Below are 22,369 nucleotides of genomic sequence, written 5' to 3' on the forward strand. Positions count from 1 at the left end.
CCAATGCTCGTAATGCCACTCCTCTCTACCCGTTTATGTGGTGCCTGTTGCAATATGTTTAATCCCACTATATTTTTACTTATGTTTCTTCAGAATATATAGGATTGTAAATGACCTTATTGTAAACGGTTAAACTGTATTTTCTGTTCTCTGTTTTATTTAAAGGGGTATTCCAGTTACTACAGGTTAGTCTAGAAGGTAACTTGTTAGTAGGTGAATGTTTCACCACTGGCACCCCCACCCATCTTGAGAACCAGTGTTTTGTAACCCTGTTACAACCAGGGACCAGTCGAACAGCACGCACCTCTCCATTTATTTGGCTGAGCTTTTGGTTGTCTCGAATGGAGAAGAGCGCACTGTACTGTCGGGTACCCTGGTTGTAACTGGGGTGTAAAATTACCCATTTCTTGAGATGGATGGGGGTCTCAGTGGTGTACACCCTCCGATCGGCATATCCTTTGGATGGGAGGTAATTTTGTTACTGGAAATACCCCTTTAAGTCAGAAAGGTGGTCTCAGAAATAACACTTATGCCTTATGTGGAGGATAGTTAGTAAGTGATCGCTGAGTTGGGACCCCCATTGATCACGAGAGCTGAAGCCCATGTGAATGATCACTGCTCAGTTCGCATGGGGCACTCGGAAACCTTGTGATCTGTGGGATCCCATAGACAGATCCCCCAGCGATCCAGCACCTATCCTGAGAATAAGGGATAAGTTTCATTTGCGGGACAGTTTTTAATGCAGATTTTGGAGCTAAACACAGGACTGGATACAAAAAAAGGGAGATTTACGAGCTTCTTCTTTGATGTTCCTCATTTTGGATTCACTTTTCTGGTTTTAGCTTCTAAAACTGCTTTAGAAACCAGTGTGTGTGATTCCAGCCTTACTATGTCTGTGAATTTTATATTTTATATATAATATAATAATAATAATAAAATATATATATATATATATATATATATATATATATATATATATATATTCCTATCCTGATCTGTCATATTATTTCTACAGTGTCTATTGCTCCAAATGTTATAGGATTTTCCTATTTACATGTGTATTATTTTAGATCTAGTATTTATTTATATTGCAATGTATAAAGACTTATTCACATGAACCAGTAGTGTGCTGCAATATATGGTTTTAATGTTCACTTATGAAAAATATGGTCATTTGTGGCATGTTATTGACTATTATACACACAAAGAAAATGACGTGACCTTTCTAGGACTTTAGCTTGGTTTGCCTTGTTTAGTGACAGCTTTATGTCCGGGGCCGTATAAGCTAGCACATCGTGTAGTCCTACAGCACCGCCAACAAGTCTAGTACATAGGATTTCTGTAGTATTGCACAAGTGATATATTGTTACTGTGTCTCAGGACTCTCCCCAGGCGGCCTCCAGTCATCACCCCGTGGGCTACTTGAGGACAGCAGTTTAGAAACCATAAGACAGACACTTTAGTGGTATCTCTATTTGCAGCATGTGGTTATCTGTCTGTCTGAGTGTTTCAGAAAGTTTGTCGCACCAGAGGAAGGGGTTCGTGGGAGGGCCTTTTAGAGCCTGGATCTGAAACGTGATCTTAAAATGTAAGATGTACACCAAGGGTTAATCTAGCAACCACTAAGGCTAGGTTCAGATCCATGCATGGGTCCGTCAGATTATAAAGTAGACCCGTAGGCTAAACTGCGGTCCGCCAGAGGTTTATCTTCAGAGGTTTCTGCATTGGAAGATTCTGGCACAGATGTGAACCTCGCCCAAGGGTACTCTGTATACAGTCCCATGAATCCGAACTTAAAACTACTGTGCCCCTATGCATAATCTGCTATGGGGGCCCTTACCTACCATTTACCATTCAGAAGAGTGGTACATTTTAGGCAACACGGTGGCTCAGTGGTTAGCACTGTAGCCTTGCAGCGATGGAGTCCTTGGTCTGAAGACATACTGATGGGACAAAAAAAATTGTACATTGTGATCCCTCTATGGGGCTCACTCTACAGTAAAGGAAAAAAAAAAATAAAAAGTGGTACATTTTATGACTGAGGGTCAGGGTCTAGGGCTCGGCAGCTACCTATGCAAACCCTATATATATTTGCCCCGCTTGCTAGGCTCCCTGTTATTTTATGGCTAAGAATGAAACCACATGTGGCTGCTTTGTTGCAGTTTCTCCACAATAAGACTGAAATTAAATGCCGAAAAACGGCAAAGTGCATCCTGACTCCTAGAAAGAGACTTATCACTACAGGTGCTAAACAAGGTAAGCCAAGCTAAAGTCACCTCACGAGTCTGCTTATTGTACCCCGGGTACATCCTAGGCCATACACAATAAGGTAATAAGCAGTGACCATGTTCTGATGTGTATTTGTATGCTTACTGTTAATTCTCTTGTCGTAGTTGTTTGTTGCAACTGCTAACTTTCATCTACTTTGCCAGATGGCGTTGAAACAGTGGATTCCGGATGGCTGACATGTCAGACTGAGCTTAGATTACGTCTACATTATTCTGAGAAACAACCTGTTTCTATAACCAAGAAAAAATTTAAAAAGTCTAGGTTTAGGTATGGTGATAAATCGGTCTTGCGTTTTTGTTTTTTTTGAAGAGCAAATATTGCTGCCACCTTCTACCTAATGCTGTTTGTACAGACACCTATGAGACCACTTTGGTCTTGGATTCTTACAGTACCCCAAAGAAATGCTGAGGCTTTGCCCACCTTTAGGCTACATGCTTATGGCTGTGTGCATGTGACGCTTCTGTGGTTTACCCGCTTTTTTATTTTATTTTTTTTATTTTTATTTAAAAACTCCTCGGCTCACAGCCCCCATACATGAGCCCATGATCTTAAACAGGCGTGCGTATAGGAACATTAAAAGGAATGGATCAGTTTATACATCAAGCACACTGACCATACAAGTGTGTAGGATATGGCAATACAAAGATAAATTTTGTTTGGACACAAGTTTTTAATTTTTCCAAAGGTATTAAGTCCTAAAAATTTGAATAGTTCTGACTGTAATAACCCATGGAATAAAGGTATTTTGACTCTGTTAAAACAACTCTTCTGAAAACTGCACAGCAAATAAGTGGTAATTTTTTTTTTTTTTTTTTGATGAAGGTTATCAGTGCGTATCAGTATGCACATAAGAATATCTGGAAAAAAAAAAAAAATTCCACAGTTTTTATTGTTTTGGGCAAACTTTGTTTTGTGCACAGCTCTCTCATTACATACTATAATAGTGTTCAGATCTACTTCAGGATCAGTAAATTTTTTTATTTTTTTTATTTTTTTCATACCACTAGTGTTGAGCGAGTAGTATTCGATGAATACCTCGCCAGCATAGGAATGCGTGTAATCGGCCGAACACCAAGGGGTTAAACGCTTCGAAGATTTGATGCGTTTAATACCTTGGTGTTGGGCCGATTACACATATTCCTATGCCAGTGAGGTATTTGACGAATACTACTCGCTCAACACTACATACCACGTTTCTGATATACGCTGAGTCTCTTTTTAGTTTTCTCAGCACAACATATAATGGAATTGGCCCCTGCCATATGCTGGGGAATTTTTTTTCTTTTTTTCTTCTTAAATATAATTGAAGGCCCTTGTACTAAAGTCTCAGCTGTAAGAAGGTGGAGCCCCAATTCCCTAACTGTACAAACAGCATTACTTAACCCAATATTCCTAACCATATAGAAAAAATAAAACTGGATGCAAACATTTTTGGGTTTCTAAAAGAAGTTATGGTGATAAATAAATTCTAAAGACACACATTATGCATTTAAGAAAGAAATTAACGTCAATGCCTAAAATCCTGTTTTTGCTTGGGACTACCTCCAAATCTTACTTAGACTGGGTCCTGCCATCTGGAGATATTTGGGCTTCTTCTAGTTGACCTTCTTTAAGTGCCATGGTCATCTTTGAGCGCAGCATCTCTGTTGGCTTCCTTCTTTTATTCTCTTACATACAGGAAGGAATCGCAACGTTGCTGTGCGCAGGTCACGAGAGGGCTTCAGATCTTTCCATCACCCCGTTAAGAAAGATTTTGCGGACTCCGTTTACTTTTACCCACATTGCCTGGATTGTAGCCGATAATCTTTGTTCCAGTTCATCTAAAATGAAGCAACTTTGCAAATGGTTTTGAATAAGAATTTCCTGTGCTCCTATGTAGATCTCCATGATAACAGACCACGAACAAAACCCTGTGTAGTCTGACCCTGCAAGCACGTTCCTTAACATCTTCTTACTAACATAATTCTAGTTTACCTAACATATGTAGAGGCCATGTAGGTTGACTAGAGGCCCCAGCTATACAGAGTCTTGTTTGAGGTCTACTTCTGTTATCATTGTAATAAGTTTTGGGCTTTTCCTAGCATTGCAGCTTTTCAACTATCCACAAGTTAGGTAATAAGTGCCGATCGATGGGGTCTGACTACTATGACCTGCTTTAATTTAAAGGTAAGTTCACACAGGTTTTTTTGGCCTCGGCATCAGGTTCCGGTCCAAAATACAGCAAGCTGCGATTGGATGCCGGTGCAGTACACCAGCATCCAGTCACGCACTCCGCTACGGATTAGGCCCAAATAAATGGGCCTAGTTGAGGGTGTCTTCAGGTGGAAGTCGTGAGGCGAATCCGCCTGAAAGAATGAGCATCTCGCTTCTATTTCTGGGAGCCGGATTTCAATGGCAGCTGTCATTTGGGTCAGGATTTTGAGGCGGATACGGCTTCAAAATCCTCATCAAAAAACCCTGTGTGAACTTACCGTAAGAACGGGGAGTCCAGTTTTCCCTAGGACTACGGCAGATCCATGGAGTTGAAAGGCGCACCATTGCACATGCTCGACCACCTCTTCATTCAAACAGTGGACACAGGATCCACATTCTTATTATTGGTCAGGGTCTCAGAAATCAGACCTCCCCCCCCCCCCCCCCCACCAATCCGATACTGGTGGATAGGTGACCAGTTGCAATTTTGAGAAAATCCTTTAAGACTATTTGCAGAGTTGCTTCATTTTTTTTTTTTATTTACATTACAAAACAAAATATTTTTTTTTTTGGGGGGGGGGGGTGTATATCATTTAAGGACGCTGGAAAGTAGTAAAGTCATTAAACCGATTTGTTGGTTTATGCATTCTAGTGTCCTCCATGTTCTATATATAGACAAATGCTGTGGGTATGTTTCCAAAAGTAACCCAAGGCTCAGGTAGTTTTTTGCAAAGAAAAAAATGAAACTTATAATGAGCTACGTTTTAACTAGAACTTGGATGTTAAAGGCAGCCTATGGCTTGAGGTGGGCTCTTACGGATCCACTTATAAATTTCATGGTGTGCAGATTTATCATTTCAAAGCTTTAAATGTAGTTAACCGAAAGAAATCCGCCGCTTTTGCCCCCCCTCTTTATTTTCTGTAGAGGGGTCTTTGTCATCCATCAGCGCATGGAATTATTTCTTTAGAAAGTAAAGCTCAGTATTGTGTGCGTGTGGTTTTTGAAATTTTATTTATGTATATTTTTTTACCGGTATATATTTTTTTAAGAAAATAGTTTTTTTCTAGAAAGTTTTTGGACTTTTTTTAAAGTTATTTTTATATATATATATATATATATATATATATATATATATATATATATATATATATATATATTTTTTATTTTTTTTTTTTCTTTAAAATAAAGATTGTAATCGCATGACTTGGAATGTTTTGAAAGAGTAGTAGGTTACAGTTCAGACACTATTTACTTATATTGTACACTTCAGGTCAGTTATTATGTTGGTGCAGAATTGTTAGAGGCTTTACAACTAATATCCTTCTATCTTGTGCAAACAGGGTGAAGTTAGCATTCGGAGGCCTAGAGGAAGAGGATGAGGAGGAAGAATCTGATAAACTCTCTCCAGTTCTTCTCCCAAAGATGGCGAACACATTTGAAATCTCCTTAATAAGCAATACTGAGTTTGTGTCTCGGCACTCACAGCCTGAATGTGGTTATGCACTCCAGCCTGACAGATGGACTGAATTCAGTGTACATACTATGGAGCCCGATAACTTGGAACTCCTTTTTGACTTTTTTGAAGTGAGTATTTATGTAAACTCTTCTCACACAGCAATATTATAGTTACTGTCAGAGGGCATTTCTGACAGTTTAGTCGCACTAGGACCCCGCCTCCCCACCAACGGAATACCAAGAGCAAGCGCTGGTGCAGTAAAAGCACGCAGACCCCATAGATTATAATGGAGTCTGTGTGATTGCCGCCAGATCTCTGCAGGGATTGTGCGGACAGGAAAGTAGTTCATCTACTTTCCTGTCCACGTGAGTCTTGTGGGCAGTGCACGGCAAGCACACAGATCCCATTATAGTTTATCGGATCCGTGTGTTTGCACAGCGCTTGTAATTGCGTTTGTATTCCGTTCGGGGGGTCCCCATGCAGACTCCGGACGGATTACAAAAGTAGATGTGAACAATGGGGTAACTTCATTAATTTCTGCAGAGAAGATGAGTTGTTGCAGCGCTTCCTCTCTGTTAAGATATGTTGCAGGAGCAGGTGGGGTATAAAGGGTTTAAATAGAATATAATGAAACTGGGTAGTCTCAGAGTAGTCTCAAATGAATGTGCCGACTCTAGAGGTTGCTGCCACGAGGCGGATGCCGTGTCTCAACGAGCCTGGGAATCCACCTGAAGAAAGGGAAAACTCGCTTCTTTTTTCCATGAGCGGCAACATGACACTCACAGATAAAAGTAGGCTGGCGGTCTCCATAGACCACCATTATGAGGGGGCGGATTATGACATGGATTCCGCGCCGTAATCCGCCCCCTCTGTGCCCATGTGAACTAGCCCTTACTAGTGCTATTGTTGCTGTGATCACAGGACTTTATAAGCTAGCAAGTTTGTAGAATTCGTGAATTGCTCTTCCGTAACTGGGCAGGCAATGATAACTTTGGGGCATACTGTAGTGACGTGGTAGGTTGCCTCCCTGTCAACTGAATGGCGGTTGTAGACATCCATGTGCTTGCCAGAATATTAAGATTAACAGAATAGATTTCTGTTGCAAACATGTAGCCTCTTTGGAGGTGTTATATACTGCAGGGTTTTTAGTTGTATAAGCTGAAAGCTGGTGTGAAAGCATCCTGAAAATCCCATTTTGTTACAGTCTGAGAATCTGTTAAAAAAATATCGCTGCTTGAAGATAGCGTGGAAGGAAGCTTGGATGATGCAGGTATAAAATGATCCTCTTTATTATATATCAGTACATTTTATTTGCTTGTGTACCTGTAGGAAGACCTGAGCGAGGCTGTGGTGCAAGGCGATACACTCCCCGGACATGTGGGCACAGCCTGTCTGTTGTCATCCACACTGATGGACACAGGGAAAAGCAACGGCGTCCTCACACTCCCCATCATGAGTAGGAACGCCAGGCAAACTCTGGGGAAAGTTAGAGGTATGCTTGTTATGGTTTACGCATTAAACATAGCTTGAAATATTATTTTTATTTTAGGTTTTTGTTTTTTTTTTTTTCTGGGCATGTTTTCCGTGGGAAAAAGAAATCAGAGATTTCACACCACCAACCTACACTGAGATGAGCAAATGAAACACCAAACCCACTCAGTTTTCCAGTCTGACATAATTACTATTCTGAGAGAAGGAACAGCTTGGCGGATAATGTGCCAACTCGCTCTACTACACAGCAATAGTTTGTCAACTACGTCTCCTAGGGATCGAAATCCATATCTTACATAAATGATGAGCTGTAGACTTCTTTGTAGTGCCGTATATATGAGACTTGCATATCTTATCAAGAATTCTGTAGAAGAAGAAACAAAGTAACAATTGTATATTTCTTATTACAAAATCCTCTTTATTCAGCAGTACATAGCTTGTGTAGATCCCCCCACACCCCCCAGTGTACCTCACCAAGGCTATAATCTGTAAAACCGATAAAGGAGAAGGAAGCCAATTGTAAAAAAAATTAAGTGAAGTGTTCCCTGGGCATCATTACACTGCACTGCCTTCTCATATTCGTAGGTGTCTGAAAGAATGATCTAATGATAACTCTTATTCTCCCAGAAAAGTTTCTATACAATGTCAGTCTTAGTCCAGCTCTTTGCATGATGTAAGGGCTAGTTCAAACACAGTTCCGCGTGCACACATTCTGTCATGGCATTCCACTCTGAATTAGGCCCAAATGAATGGACCTGAGCCTCGCGCCATGGCTGAATCCACAGCAAGATTGGGCAGCTCGCTGCTTTTTTCCTCTACTAGCTGGCGGAAAAAAGAAGCGAGCGACTCCCATTGAAGTCAATGGGAGTCATTTTCAGCAGCGGATTTTGAGGCAGATTCTGCGTCAAAATCCGCTGCCAAAAGACCCCGTGTGAACTAGCCCTAATAGCTGCTGCCCCACTGATTCCAGCACAGTTGGACTTTATTCTCTGTAGCCCCTACCGTTCCTGAGTAATCAATGCTGTTAGTTCTGGCGCCCAACAATACAGAGCCTAAATAGTATGTTAGGAGGGTGGTGTCAGGCAGACAAGGGGTGTGATTGAGCTGTCATAGCTATATAAAGGCTTTTTTTTTTTTTTTTTTTTTTTTTTTTTTTAAATAAATGTTTTGTTCCTCTTTTATCGTTTTTGAAGGGCTGTGTGGAAAATAACAAGGAAATTTCATCACTGGGTTTCTTCGTTATGATTATTGCAGCACCAAATTGTTACCACCTAAGTGTCTCTCTAGTCTATTTTCTTTTGTCTTTTATTTCTTGACAGCTTTAGTAAGTCTGCCCCAGTGATCATTAAACCTCTCCGTAGTTTATGTATTACAGTGAGGACTTATCCTGGGCCACGTGATCCACTTACCGGACCTGCCTTTTGTATAAATGGGGAGGTTTTCCAACATCTGTATTCTGGGTTATATCCCTGTGGATCTCAGTCCAGACATTTCCAGTGAAAGAAAAATAGGAAATTTTCATAAAATCTAATCCCGATGTTAAGAATTATTGTAGTTTCTATAATAAATCGTTTTTTTTGTTTGTTTGTTTTTTTCTCCAGTTGACTTCATTATAATCCAGCCAATCGCAGATTATTCTTGTGACATGAGCAGCTCTTTCTGCAAGTACTGGAAGCCTCGGACGCCACTTGATGTTGGACATAGAGGTGCTGGCAACTCTACCACGACCGCCAAGTAAGATTGATAGGGCAGGAGAAAGTAGCTTTGTTTCTATGATGTGTACTCTGTAAGGACTAATGCATATGTTTGTGTGTATACAATGTGCATTTATTCTGTAACCGTTGGAAAACTTAGTGTTTCACTTCTATTTTATCTCTTTTGTTGATAGGCTGGCCAAAATCCGAGAAAATACTGTGGCCTCTTTAAAAAGTGCTGCCAACCATGTAAGTTTTGTTTTTTGTTCCACTACACTTTCGACCTTTGAAGGACAGATTGTGAATTATACACATTTATGCAGAATTTACAAGGTGAATTTTGTAGAGGGATGTAATGCTTATGCATCATGGACTATGGACCCCCACTCCATTCACTTCTGTGGGTCAGAATTGGCAAGTGTCTGCTGTCACCTAGAAGTGAATGAAGCGCTGGTCGTCCATCCAAACACAACCTTTATCCCAAATTTTACTGTACTAGCTTTTCTGACTATAAGTTGGTGATGGTCAGGAATGTGGGTACAAAATACGTGAAAGTGCAAAAGAGCAGGGATGGGGAAAAGCGTTTACATTGGATTACTGCTTTAAAACCTTATTCACACATCAGAGTGTTGTTAACCAAAAAGGGGCAGATCTTTCCATTGTGCCTTCACTTGTGTATTCTGGTCTCGTGGTTTTGGTTTGCCAATACAGATAGAAAAACTGACCAAAAAGCTGTGTGAATAAGGTCTTATTGGGTTTATCTGCCGTTTCGAATAGCACGCACTCATAAGAATAAATGTAAGCGGCTGGCACGCAGACTTTGCCGGCGGCCAGCCGCTTAACTCCCTGCATGTCGGCTGCATCCATTCATTCCTATGGGTGGGTGCTATTCGAAACGGCCGTTTTGAATAGTACTCACTCATCTCTAATCCTCATGTTTCTTTAGTCCCAGAGGAATAAATGTTACACTTTATCACTGGGGTTCAACACGTGGGACCCCTAGAAAGTGCCCATACATAGCACGCCATCTGTGTTGTATTGGCCATGCAATATCATTATAGCTTAATCCTACAGAAGTGACTATGATGAGGCTATAATGGCATCACATGGCTGCTATGAAACGCAGCATGCAGTGCAAACATTGAAGACATCACAACACTCGTAGGAATTTTCCTCTGTTGTATGTAATGTTTCTGTATTAATATAGTACATCCTGTTTTTCATCTCTAAACAGCTCAAAATAGGTCAGATTCCATTAGAAGAGAACCATTTGTAGGCTTTGTATAGTCCCCTAGGTGTAATACTGCTTGTCTCCATCTTAAAATAGATGTATCAGAATACTTCTTTTGGTATATTATCTTCATTACTGTTATTAACCATTTCTAAGGCTCAGTTCACATCTGTGCAGAGCGTCCATTTAGCGAAGAGCCGTCAAAAATCACTGGCCGAAAAAGCCCTGCGAGCCTGTCCAGCTCTCGTGCAATCTAGCATCTCGTGCATCTAAAACTCTGGGAAGAAAACAAAAGCTGTTTACTGCTGCTGCTGCTTCTTGGATCCAGCAATAACATGATCACAAGGGGCTTCCTGGGGTGCAACAGCTGCTGGGTCTCATCAGACCAAGTCCAGCTCTGCACATCAATACTGCCCCCTAGGGGAGGGCTTGGCAACCATTGGCCTTCCAGCTGTTAGGACACTGCAACTTGCTCCAGCACAGCCTGCTCTAGGAGTTCCAAGAATAGTATAGGAAATACAAACGCTGCAAGCTGAAGGTTGTTTTTCTTGGAACTGGGGATCTTAAAATGTATGTATTTACTCTGATGGAATATGTCTCAACTAGAGATGAGCAAGTACTATTCGAAATGGTAGTTTCGAATAGCACGCTCCCATAGGAATGAATGGGAGCGGCCGGCGCGCAGGGGGTTAAGCAGCCGGACGCTGGCCGCGTGCCGGATGCGTCCATTCATTCCTATGGGAGCATGCTATTCGGAACTGACGTTTCGAATAGTACTCGCTCATCTCTAGTCTCTACAGCTGTCCTGATTGCCAAGACTAAACTTGTGTGTATATGTATGTGCCTGCATACGTCCATTACTATATCTTGTGTAGTGGCTGTGTCTGGTATTGCAGCTCAGTAATCATAGTTACAATACTAAAAGTATGTAGTACAGACGTTGGTTTGCAAAGTTTTCTAAGTGATCTGCACAGAGGATGAACTACGCCTCTGTTGTTAGTAATATTTAGATAGTATTTCGCACTATGGGTGGATAACAGCAGGTTTCTTTTCTTGCCCTTTAGGGTGCTGCATTTGTCGAGTTCGATGTTCATCTCTCAAAGGATCATGTTCCAGTGATCTACCATGATCTAACCTGCTGTATATCTATGAGAAAGGTACTGGTTTGCATTTTGTGTTAAGTCTATAGCCATTCCCAAGCAGTTGCACAGGACTAGTAGATGTGCTGTTAAGTGCCTATTAGACCGAGCGATTACTGGCAATTATCGGGACAAACACTCATTCCTAATAATTGGACTGTCTAAAGTGTCACCGATCAACCAAGGAGCGGACGTTTGCTCATGGGCCAGTCATTGGCTTAGTAGGAGCGCCATTGCTCAGCCTCTGTCTGGCTGCTGTTATCACGTGTGGACAGAATGCCGACAAAGAATGGGGACCCGAATACAGACTCTCTATTGGACCCCTGGCTGAGCAGAGAGGGAAGGGTGTAGAGTTTATTTTACGTATTTTACGCCTCTGCAGAGGTTAGAGAAAGGTATCATAGCGTGCCCCCCCCCCCCCCCCAATACCAAAGCCCCTTTTACATAACAATTGATTTTTCTCTGAGCTATTCATGTATCAATGGGAATGGCACTTGAAAAAAGAAGTGTGTAATAAATATCCAGGTCATTATTGTAACCAGGCATTTATCACATAACTCTCCTTTATTTCTGTATACAGAAAGCTAATGCTGCATCTGTAGAGCTATTTGAGATTCCGGTGAAGGAGCTCTCGTACGACCAGCTTCAGCTATTAAAGGTAATTATCTGCTGTATAACACGACAAGTAGCAATATACACAGACACGTGAACGTGACTGCATCCAAAAATAACACTAACTCAAGTGAACATACACGTGTGCTTACGTGGTGACCATGTAGCCGCCCCTCTTTTGTTGTTTTTTACGTCCGATTGTCTCATCAATTCTGATTGCAAATAGATCCAAGGGTCTGGTTGACATATACAAGCAACTACTCTCTTCCATTGTGGCCATGTAAATAATGTTTATATCATGTTTTTAATGCTGAGCAATCTCTTCTAATCTTATGGCACCTAAAATGTTAAAGGGATTGTCAGGTATTATTTACAGATTACCTATATATATGGATATATCACCAATAAAAAAAAAAAGAAAAAAAGTGGACAACCCCCTTGACACTTTTGACAGAATCCTTCATACGAGTTCATCTCTTTGCCTTTCTTTTGTTTGTGTCCAGCTGGCTCACGTTACCGCACTAAAGTGCAGATCACCACAGGATCATTCTGGTAAGTATTAGTCTGAAATCAAACGTTTGCTATATTGTTTCTGTCCCTGACAGATGTTGGGGTAAAGAACGGTTCATGTTTCCTTTTTGGTGTTTGAAATCTTTGGATGTAGAGATCAGGTCTATTATGCTAACTGAAGGACCCTTAATGATGTCACCCGTGTGTCAGCTGTGCTCCAGTGATCCCTTTCATTTAATGAATAGAAGCCACGGAAGCAGGGCCACAAAATCAGACAGGAATAGGACATGTTTGTTCCATATTTTGCGGCCCGGACGGTCAGCCCACACACGTGTAATCCTGGATAGCACACTGATCATTCATATGGTTGACTGCAAGGGGGCTAAGTTTGAGATTCTGTTTGGGTGCTGCTGGCCTCCGATTTTATTTTCTCCTTTGATTGTCCATAATGAATTCACAATGCTCCCTGTTGCTTTAAGGAAACAGTCAAGAAGCTTTTCTAAATGTAGATAACACATTCAATCCTTGTGTAGGCCATTCTATATCTAACCAATCCCGAACCGCCCATATATGTTAGGGCAGTTAACACTGTACAGGTACTTCCTTGCACGGTTAAGAGTTACCGTATATACTCGAGTATAAGCCGACCCGAAAATAAGCCGAGGCCCCTAATTTTACCACAAAAAACTGGGAAAACCTATTGACTCGAGTATAAGCCGAGGTGGGAAATGCAGCAGCTACTGGAAAATTTCAAAAATTAAAATGGTTGGAGTTTTTGGGTGCAGTAGGTGCTGGGGAAGGGGAGGGGGTGTTTTGGTTGTCTGTCTACCCCTTCCCTGAGCTTGAGGACTGAGGTTTTTTTTCCCCCACTTGGAATTCAGCCTGGCTGACTATAGGGTAACTGCAGTGCTCCTATTAACCCCTTCCCAACAGAGCAGGAGCACTGCAGATACCCTATATTCAGAATAGCACGGCCGGCTCCATTCATTGCTATGGGTGCGTGCTATTCGAAACTGCCGTTTGGAATTGTACTCTCTCATCTCTGAGGACCTTTCAGCACCTTGTCTCATCCTTGGATAGGTGGTGTTACACTGATTCTGACACTGCTTACAGTCTTTTTGCCATCTCACAAGCTAAGGCTGCCTCATAGGAATATTATTTAATGCTATACTTGCTGGTGAAAGTGCTGCCGTCTATTATACTGTAATGTTAAAGGGGCATTGGCTATTGTTGCCATTAAATATGCAGTTGGCATGGCCACAAAGCAAACTTGTTCACAGCTCTTTATTTTTATTTTTTTTTTGCACCAAATCCCACTGTTTGCATTGTTGAATAAGCTCTGACTCATGATATAGCTTCTAACGCTGAGAAAACCTTTCCCCAATGCCACATAGTGACATTACTCTTTTGTCAGTAAAAAATTGGGTCCCAGATCAAGGTGACAATGGCTAGCTCTGCAAAATATGTAAAAGCTTTTCTCCTTGACTTGTCTGACAGTAGTTCATTGAACGTTCTGTAGATACGGGCGAAAGGTGCGTATCCGAAACGTCAATAAATATAAAATCACTTCTCCGTTGTGTGGTGCCAAGTTGTCTCAGCAGGGTTTGGGTACTGAGTAGTTGGTTTTCCCCTCCATGTAGCTGGCTGTCATTATGTTATCACTTGGAGCTGTGGTGATGTCATCGTGCACGCAGCTAGTGGCAACCAATCAGATCTGAGCAGCATACGGACATATGACCTTTGCTTTGGCTCTCTTGGGACCTAAAAAAGTTCTAGGTTCCTTCTGGTACCTTTTTCAAAGTGGGGGGAAACACACAAGTGGGTAAAGGAAAGCAAATCCAAGCAGTTACTGTGCAGTGGAAAAGGCTCTTATGTACCCCCAAGGGCAAGAGCATCGGAGAGGCAGCGCTAGTGTCAATATAATAAAACGTTTCATCTGCAGTGTACGCCCCCGATAAGGAGCAGAAATACCAGCAATTCATAAACACTGCAATATACAGATAATACTTTATATAATGACTATGTCTGCCAACGGACTGAATTAAATGTGTTCTCCAGTTTCTGATGTAGGGATCCTTCGGGTAGGCCATCAATATTAGATCTGTGTGAGTCTGACACCCGGGAACCCTGCAGTTCAGCTGTACCATGGTAGTAGGCTCAGCGCCCAGCATGTAAAGGGTAATGGCAGGTTTAGGTACTGTAGTGCTGTCCTATTGGAGCATATGTGCTGCAATACCTAAAGCCGCCATTACACTTTGCACGTCGGGTGAGCACACACACAGGGTGCAGCAATCATTGGATTTTTCTAGAATATTTCTAAAATAATTTCATTGTAGCTCTAGAGTCAGTTTGTTTTTCTTCTAACTTTGGTCTGACATAATTTTTTTTTTTTTTAATCACTTTTTTTTCTTTTCTGCTTATATTTGATATGAACGGCTTCTGCAATCTTTGCTGTTGTTGTGACTTCTAACCTTCTCGTATCACTTAATATCTGCAGACGCCAACGATGAAGAATGCTCAGTATCTGATAATCAGCCTTTCCCTTCCCTTGACATGGTAAAAATTATCCCACCTTCATTCTATTCTATTGTTTTATTCTATTGTTTGTCTGGATAGATATGGAGTTACATATTTAAATTGGTTATCTGGTTTCCAACATTGATGGTGTATACTTAGGATAGTCAATCAGTATTACTCTGTGGGGTGGGGGTCTGACAATCCAGGATCCCTGTAGATCACCTGCGCTAAGATGGTCCAGCCCTTATGTTTACATACCACATGCCGCACTGTAGTCGTGAGCGTAGGTAGCGCAGCGCTGTTCCATAGACCATCAATCTTCGAATCCAGATAACACCTTTAATTTATGATGTATGTGTGCAGAAAATGAATACTTAAAAGCAACAATTCTCTCGACTTGAAAAAACATCCCCCAAAAATCAGTCATTGGCATTGTATACCATCAAGGCACGCATTAGGGGCTACAGAGCTTGTCTGCCATTTATGTTTGCACTCTTTTGCTAAGGAAAGCCAGAGTACATTTCTGTATACTTTGCATGTGGTGTAACGGTGTGTGCTTATCGGGTTATTTTATGCCATGTTGGTTTTGGTTATAGTTACACTTCATATGCTTTGCAGGTGCTAGAAGAAGTGCCTGAAGATGTCGGCTTTAACATAGAAATCAAGTGGATTTGTCAAGAAAAGGTCAGTAGTAACTATTTAATGTTTTTGGGTCCTGCATCATCGCTGTACCCCTTTGTGAATGGTTTGCAGCCCTATGTATTCATTAAGGAATTGTGCACAACCGTATCCCATGTTGAAGACACGGTGTAGACTATTTTGTGTGTGGGATTCCTCTGCATAGAAAAACATTAGTTACACTCTTCTTGGCCTTTGCAAGACGACTGGAGCCCTATGAATGAAGTATCTCCCAGAGCACATGTTCAATGGTGTGTGGTAAACCTATCTTTCAAGTAGGTAATCGGAAATGAGGTGGGGGAGAAATCTGGCACTCCCAATGATCCACAGGGTGAAGCCGCTGTGACCTCTTCAATTCTTATCAAATACAGCACCTTCATTTTATGTATTCTATGCTGGATAGTGGAGCTGAATACCATTTATTTCAAATGGATTGAAGCACTGCATGACCACTTGACCAGTGAACACAACATCAATGGCCTGAGAAGAGGAAGCATTGCTTCCCGGAGTGCCACTGCTGCTTCAAACCGCTGATCCTAGTTGTCTGACCTCCACCCATCTGATAATGTATAGAGATGAGCGAACACTATTCGAAACAACTGTTTCGAATAGCACGCTCCCATAGAAATGAATGGACGTAGCCGGCACGCAGGGGGTTAAGTGGCCAGCCGCCGGCAAAGTCTGCGTGTCAGCCGCTTCCATTCATTTCTGTGGGAGTGTGCTATTCGAAACAGTTGTTTCGAATAGTGTTCGCTCATCTATAATAATGTATTCATCTGATATACAGACAGCTAGATGATACAAATGAGCTCAAAAGTCACAAAACTCCACTTTGTAACTTTTTATGAGGAAATTTTACTGTGCAGAACTTCATAAGTTTCCTCCATTGTCTTGCAAAACATATTCAGCTTCCTAATAAGAAGCCGAGCCGTCTGGCTTACGGGAGCCGCCGGCACAGATTGTTCCCGCCAGTGCTTTTATTGCAGACCACATAGTCTTGAAGTAGATTTTCGAATGCGAAATTCATTATTTATCAGAGATACAGATAGGCGATGTTTTCTGGATAAAGCAGAAGAATGACGTTGTAACTTTTAGTTGGCATGTTTATCTTTTATTCCTCAGAGCGGCAAATGGGACGGGAATTTGTCCACTTACTTTGACATGAATCTCTTCCTGGATATTATTTTGAAAACTGTCTTGGAAAAGGCCGGCAGTCGAAGGATTGTCTTCTCTGCGTTCGATGCTGATATTTGCACAATGTAAGTTAAGATGCCATTTTTTTTCAAAGAAAATTAAGTTTATGTTGCATGTTTATGGGTACATGATACCCCAAGGAATGGAATAAATAAGGCTAGGGACAATGGTGACAAGTGACAACTCAGCCTTGCCTTTCTTCATCACAGCCATTGACCATGAAGGTGATAAACGTCGGATCCTGCGGGGTCACTAACATTAGGTGATGTGACACACGTGATTTTAATGCAAAACTATGTAAACCTGTGGTTACTTTTGACAACCGTATGTTACAGGGCTTTTTCCAGACCTTTTAATTGATGACCTATCCTTGGTATAGGTCATTAGTTGAAGACTGGAAGGGGTCCAACACATTGAGAATAGTATGTAAACATTTTAGAATGATCCCATTCCATATAGCAAACCTGCCATTTATGTTCACTTTTTTTGTGTCCACACAATAGACTGTATGGACTGGTCTTGTGAATGCCATATTAGTGTCCCTATAATACCTCTACCCTGCTAATGTAATCTGCTCCAGCAGGAGATCTGTTCAGATGTGATTTATATAGGTGTGTGTTTCTGCCTTTCAAGGGTTCGACGTAAACAGAACAAGTATCCGATACTTTTCCTGACACAAGGACACTCTGAAATCTATCCAGAGCTCATGGACCTTAGGTCTCGATCAACGCCTTTTGCCGTCAGTTTTGCTCAGTTTGAGAACATCTTGGTAAGAATCATTTCGTTTGTCTATTGTGTTTACAGTGAAAACTACAATGCACTTTTTTAAAGGGGTTGTCAGTTTCTAATATTTTAACATTAGATCTGCGAAGGTGTGGTATCCGGGACTCCTGCAGATCAGCTGTTTGTGATCAGCGCTGCTCCCGTTATAGTTTGCATGCCAGGACTGTGCTGCTCACTCGCTGTACAAATTGTAGCTGTGGTTTTAGGCGCTGCCGTACTGTCTCATTGATGATCAGGCAAGACTGCAGTACCTAAAGCTGGCATCGGTACACTTTGTGCAGCAAGTGTGCAGCGTGTCTTGCAGAATAACTATTCTCTTGGCTGGTGTGGCCTGATGCAGGATGATGTGACTGACTCCAACTTTGGCCAGTCACAGGCCTTAGTGATGAGCTAAAGCTGGAGTCGGTGACATTATCCTGCAATACCAGACACACAGATCAGTGAGGAGTGAGCATGGCGTTTTATTTTCTGCCACCCAGTTACGGATGATCATTTTTAAGCATTTTTCTGTGATTAAAGTGTATAAGATACTATGTACTGCATGGAAATGTTCGGACTTTAGAAAATTTAATTTTGTGATATTTTTGTTTTTTAGGGAATTAATGTCCATACAGAAGATCTGCTGAGAAATCCCCATTACATTCGAGAAGCTAAGTCCAAGGGCTTGGTTATATTTTGCTGGGGCGATGACACCAATGACCCTGAGAATCGGAAGCTTATGCGAGAGTACGGCATCGATGGACTTATCTATGACAGGTAATGTTTTTCAGTGCAAAGTAACTTTCTCTGCGTCTTCCCCTATTAAATACTGTATACAGGGAAAATTCTGACGATTTTACAGCTAAAATTAACAAGATGTGCAGCGTTATCGCGGCTTTTATTTTTCCGCAATGTGTGGATGAGGATTAAACAAAATTTCATTCACTTTGCTGGTGTTGTAAAACACTGCGTTTCGAAGATGTTGGGCCTTAGTCTTACATGATACACGTATTCTGCAAACACAGCGTAATAGGACCCTAATGCATTGGGGCGGGTTTATTAATAAAAATACGCCAGAATTGCATTTTAAGACTGCCTGTCTAAATTTACACATGGCCGTAGTTTTGGCCCTTGTGCTGTCCGATATGTATCCCTAATAATGGGTGGCATACAGGCCCATTCATATCTGTGGCCCCAGACAAGCATCCCTGCAAAATATGGAGCAGAACCTATTCCCGTCCATTTTTTTGCTCAGTCTATCTATTCTATAGTCAGTCTGTGGATGAGGCCTTTAGAATTAAATGGAGCTAAAATGTACACTTGCATCCTGCGGCACTATTGGTATTGGGGGTCTTGGGTCCCCTATGATCATGGTCATTGAGGGAGGTCTTAGCGAGCTCCCATTGATATGACAGCTGTTTGTGCTCAGGTAAGATTTTCTAGTCAGCAATATACCCTTTAGGTATTACACAGTGATAGATTTCATGCTGGTTCGCATCATATTTGTGATATCAGTTTAGCAAAAGCTCCCAGAGGACATGCAGAATATTTTTATAGGGTTACGTTAGCTACATATATACCAGAGGAGTATTCAGAAAAGGGTTATGGGATCGTGTAGTAGACCATGATGCTGTTCCACTCACTAGTATCCAGTAATAAAACATGTATTGTACATAAATGTGATGTGAGCATAGCCCTAGCAGTGTCAGTTCAGTCTGTAAAAGTCCGGCCTATTGCTCAGATAGGAGGCTATCACCATGCTTGTGTTCCCATCCATAGGGTACTGACCATATATAATAACTGGACTGACAATATCATGGTGTGATCTGCGCTCTCTGAGGATTTTTCTCTGCTGTTTACTCTCTTCCAGAATATCGCCGGCTTGGGTTTAAGGGGCTGAGACTTTTCCAGGTCTTAAGCTGTGCACTGTTTCTAGGCATGAATGCATTTTATTTTTATTTCTTCAGAGCAAGTTATAGATAACTGTGTCCTGACTTTCCCAATACCTCCAAAGTGTAGATTCGTCCCAAAATATGCTGAATAGTCCTTTTATGAATCTGCTAAATCCCAATGTGATGTAGTAGACGTTACCAGGGCTCGCTCTACTGAATACTATTGCCCAGCTTCAAATTCCCCCATGATGGTTTTTGTAGTCTTGTTTTGGCCACTAGAGCCATCTAGAGAGGGGGCTGGGGCACTGCACAGTCATTTTGACATTGGGGACATTATAAATGGATTTGTCGGTGACCATCACCCCTATTCTATCCTCTGTATAGGGGTGTGAGGGGACATACATAGCGTCTGACATACTCCATCATACATAAGAGGCATAAGGGCTTACTTTGTGATATTTGCACTAGCAGCATGGCTTCTCTTCTTAATGGAGACATGACAATTATAACCCATCCAAACCTATTCCGGTGGCTACTACTGACTTGTTATGGAGATCTCTTATTTGCTCTGATTTCCATTGGGAGTTTAGATCTCTTTGATTGCAAGAGTAGAAAACCTGTTGGAAAGTGGAAAAAAAACACAGTATGAACAAAGCCTTAGTTTGCCTGAATTTGTTTGCAATTCCAAAATCTTTAAAAGCCACACTTTTTTTTTTTTTTTTTTGCAGTAGTTTTGTATGTATATCATGTTTCCAAACCAAGTCTTACTATAGGGTTATAGGGATGTAGCATTCTGAAGCCAGACTGTATTAGTCCATACCGGCCTCCTTTTTACAGGACTGAAGCTGTAGCATTGTTCAGCAGCATACAGGATCTGTTTACTTATTGGGGAATGTGCCCCGGCCTGACCCCTACAGCCTGATCTTACAGGATCAGTGCTGCTCCACGCTGTAGCCACAGTTTCCATGGACATTATGGGAACAGACATGGCCTAGCAGAGCTGAGTTACATTGCCTCCATGGATTCATGGTTACTGTCTCACTCACTTTCTGTGGGAGTTACAATGACACCGAGCAGCAGTGACCGGCTGTTCCTGCACGATCCCCGGGTGGTCAGGACTTGGGAGGAGTTATTTACTGAGCGATTTGCAGAGATTGGAATAAGCCTTTAAGAAAAAAGATTCTGTATGGTAATGTCTGGCAATTCTGTATTCACAAAGTGGAATAAAGTAGCCAAAAAATTCCTACAAAGCCTATACAATCCTTAGTCCATAGGTAAACCCCAGATTGCGACTGCACAGTCGTATTAATTGTAACTAACTGTAAAGTGACTGTTACCCGACTGCTGCAGACAGTTATCTCATAGCTTGAGCTGGTAACACTATATTCTCTTGTGTTGCTTCTATAGCATGTGTATATTGTGTGACTGTCCGTGTATAATTTGTACTAACAGACTATTTCTATGGCTTTCAATATATGATCTTTGCCTGACTGGAACACCAGCGTGGGGGAAGGGCGTCAGACACGGCTATATAGTGTAGGCTAACTTGTGACTTTAAATAAGCAGATCAGATTTTAGGCCTCCATGTATGTAGACTGAACATGCTGAGCAGCCAAACATATAACATGTGTATATAGAGATGACCCAACTTCCCCGATCTTTTGACAGGAAACTGACAGAAGTTTCTGGCAGCAGCTTATTCCTCTTTCTTATTTGAAAACCATTGCATGAGCCAAGCATGCATGTTTCTAGAAGGCTAGGAGGAATAGCAGTTGCTTTGCAGACAGCTTTGGTGTGTTTTTTGTTTTGTTTTTGTTTTTTTTACCCCTATGCAGCATTGGTCTTGCTCAGGCTTTGTTTCCTACTTCCACTTTTCTTTGCAGCAGTTTTGAGCATTTCCACCCTTTGTATATTGCGGTCACAGGCAAATGGGACTTTGTATCAAATTTAAAAAAATACAATTTATAACATGGACAACCCCCTTAAAATGGAGAAATGTATAAAGAAATCTTTTGTATCTCAGGAGCTCAGTCGTGTCTGCCTGCTCCTCTCTCTTATGTGCCTTGGCTGTAAGGCAACTGGACAACAACATGGCTGATCGCTTTTCCTCAGTCACTCTCCAGCCTGAAATGGAACAGATCAGCAAGGAATTTAAAGGAATTGTCCACTTTTAGATTGATATTGGGAGACAAATGTTATTAATAAAATAAATATACAATATTTTCCAATTTCTGTATCAGTTCCTCACAGTTTCCTAGATCGCTGCTTGCTGTTATTCATTTTGCTTTCTTCTAGTGGATAAAAATTGGTCCGCGGTCCATGTGATATGCGGTCCATGTGATATGCGGTCCATGTGATATGCGGTCCATGTGATATGCGGTCCATGTGATATGCGGTCCATGTGATATGCGGTCCATGTGATATGCGGTCCATGTGATGGACACACAAGCGCACAGCTCGGTAACAAGCTGTGCATGTGTGTGTTCATACTCAATATGACTGACCATATACTGCTGAGAATGGTACCGAAAAGGCCAGAGCTGGTCAGTGAGGGTGCCAGGAGTTAGACCCTCACCAATCTGATATTTGTCATCTGACATCCCATAAAGCCCATTTAATATCATCTTCATGAGCTGCCAATATATATTCTTGTCATTCTTTCCAGTCACATTGTGATTTCAGTCCTGCTCCGCCATATGGGTTTTTGTCC

At 41.5% G+C, this 22,369-nt stretch overlaps 1 protein-coding gene across 2 annotated transcripts in view; it reads left to right on the forward strand.

The window, feature by feature from the left end:
* GPCPD1 (glycerophosphocholine phosphodiesterase 1) overlaps positions 1 to 22,369 on the forward strand; it is a 45,002-nt gene that overhangs the window by 17,805 nt on the left and 4,828 nt on the right. The window contains exons 7-20 of one of the 2 annotated variants that reach the window (XM_075267469.1): positions 2,433 to 2,556; positions 5,824 to 6,067; positions 7,269 to 7,431; positions 9,032 to 9,164; positions 9,319 to 9,373; positions 11,420 to 11,512; positions 12,075 to 12,152; positions 12,610 to 12,658; positions 15,114 to 15,172; positions 15,752 to 15,817; positions 16,934 to 17,070; positions 17,639 to 17,774; positions 18,384 to 18,544; positions 19,638 to 19,678. In XM_075267469.1, the coding sequence (XP_075123570.1) occupies positions 2,433 to 2,556; positions 5,824 to 6,067; positions 7,269 to 7,431; positions 9,032 to 9,164; positions 9,319 to 9,373; positions 11,420 to 11,512; positions 12,075 to 12,152; positions 12,610 to 12,658; positions 15,114 to 15,172; positions 15,752 to 15,817; positions 16,934 to 17,070; positions 17,639 to 17,774; positions 18,384 to 18,544; positions 19,638 to 19,659 (1,520 nt within the window). In that variant the 3' untranslated portion in view covers positions 19,660 to 19,678. The remainder of the gene's footprint in view (positions 1 to 2,432; positions 2,557 to 5,823; positions 6,068 to 7,268; positions 7,432 to 9,031; positions 9,165 to 9,318; positions 9,374 to 11,419; positions 11,513 to 12,074; positions 12,153 to 12,609; positions 12,659 to 15,113; positions 15,173 to 15,751; positions 15,818 to 16,933; positions 17,071 to 17,638; positions 17,775 to 18,383; positions 18,545 to 19,637; positions 19,679 to 22,369) is intronic. The other variant, XM_075267468.1, reaches the window with a different exon arrangement.

Source organism: Leptodactylus fuscus, chromosome 3, assembly GCF_031893055.1.
Source record: "Leptodactylus fuscus isolate aLepFus1 chromosome 3, aLepFus1.hap2, whole genome shotgun sequence".
In the NCBI taxonomy this organism is placed as follows: Eukaryota; Metazoa; Chordata; class Amphibia; order Anura; family Leptodactylidae; genus Leptodactylus; species Leptodactylus fuscus.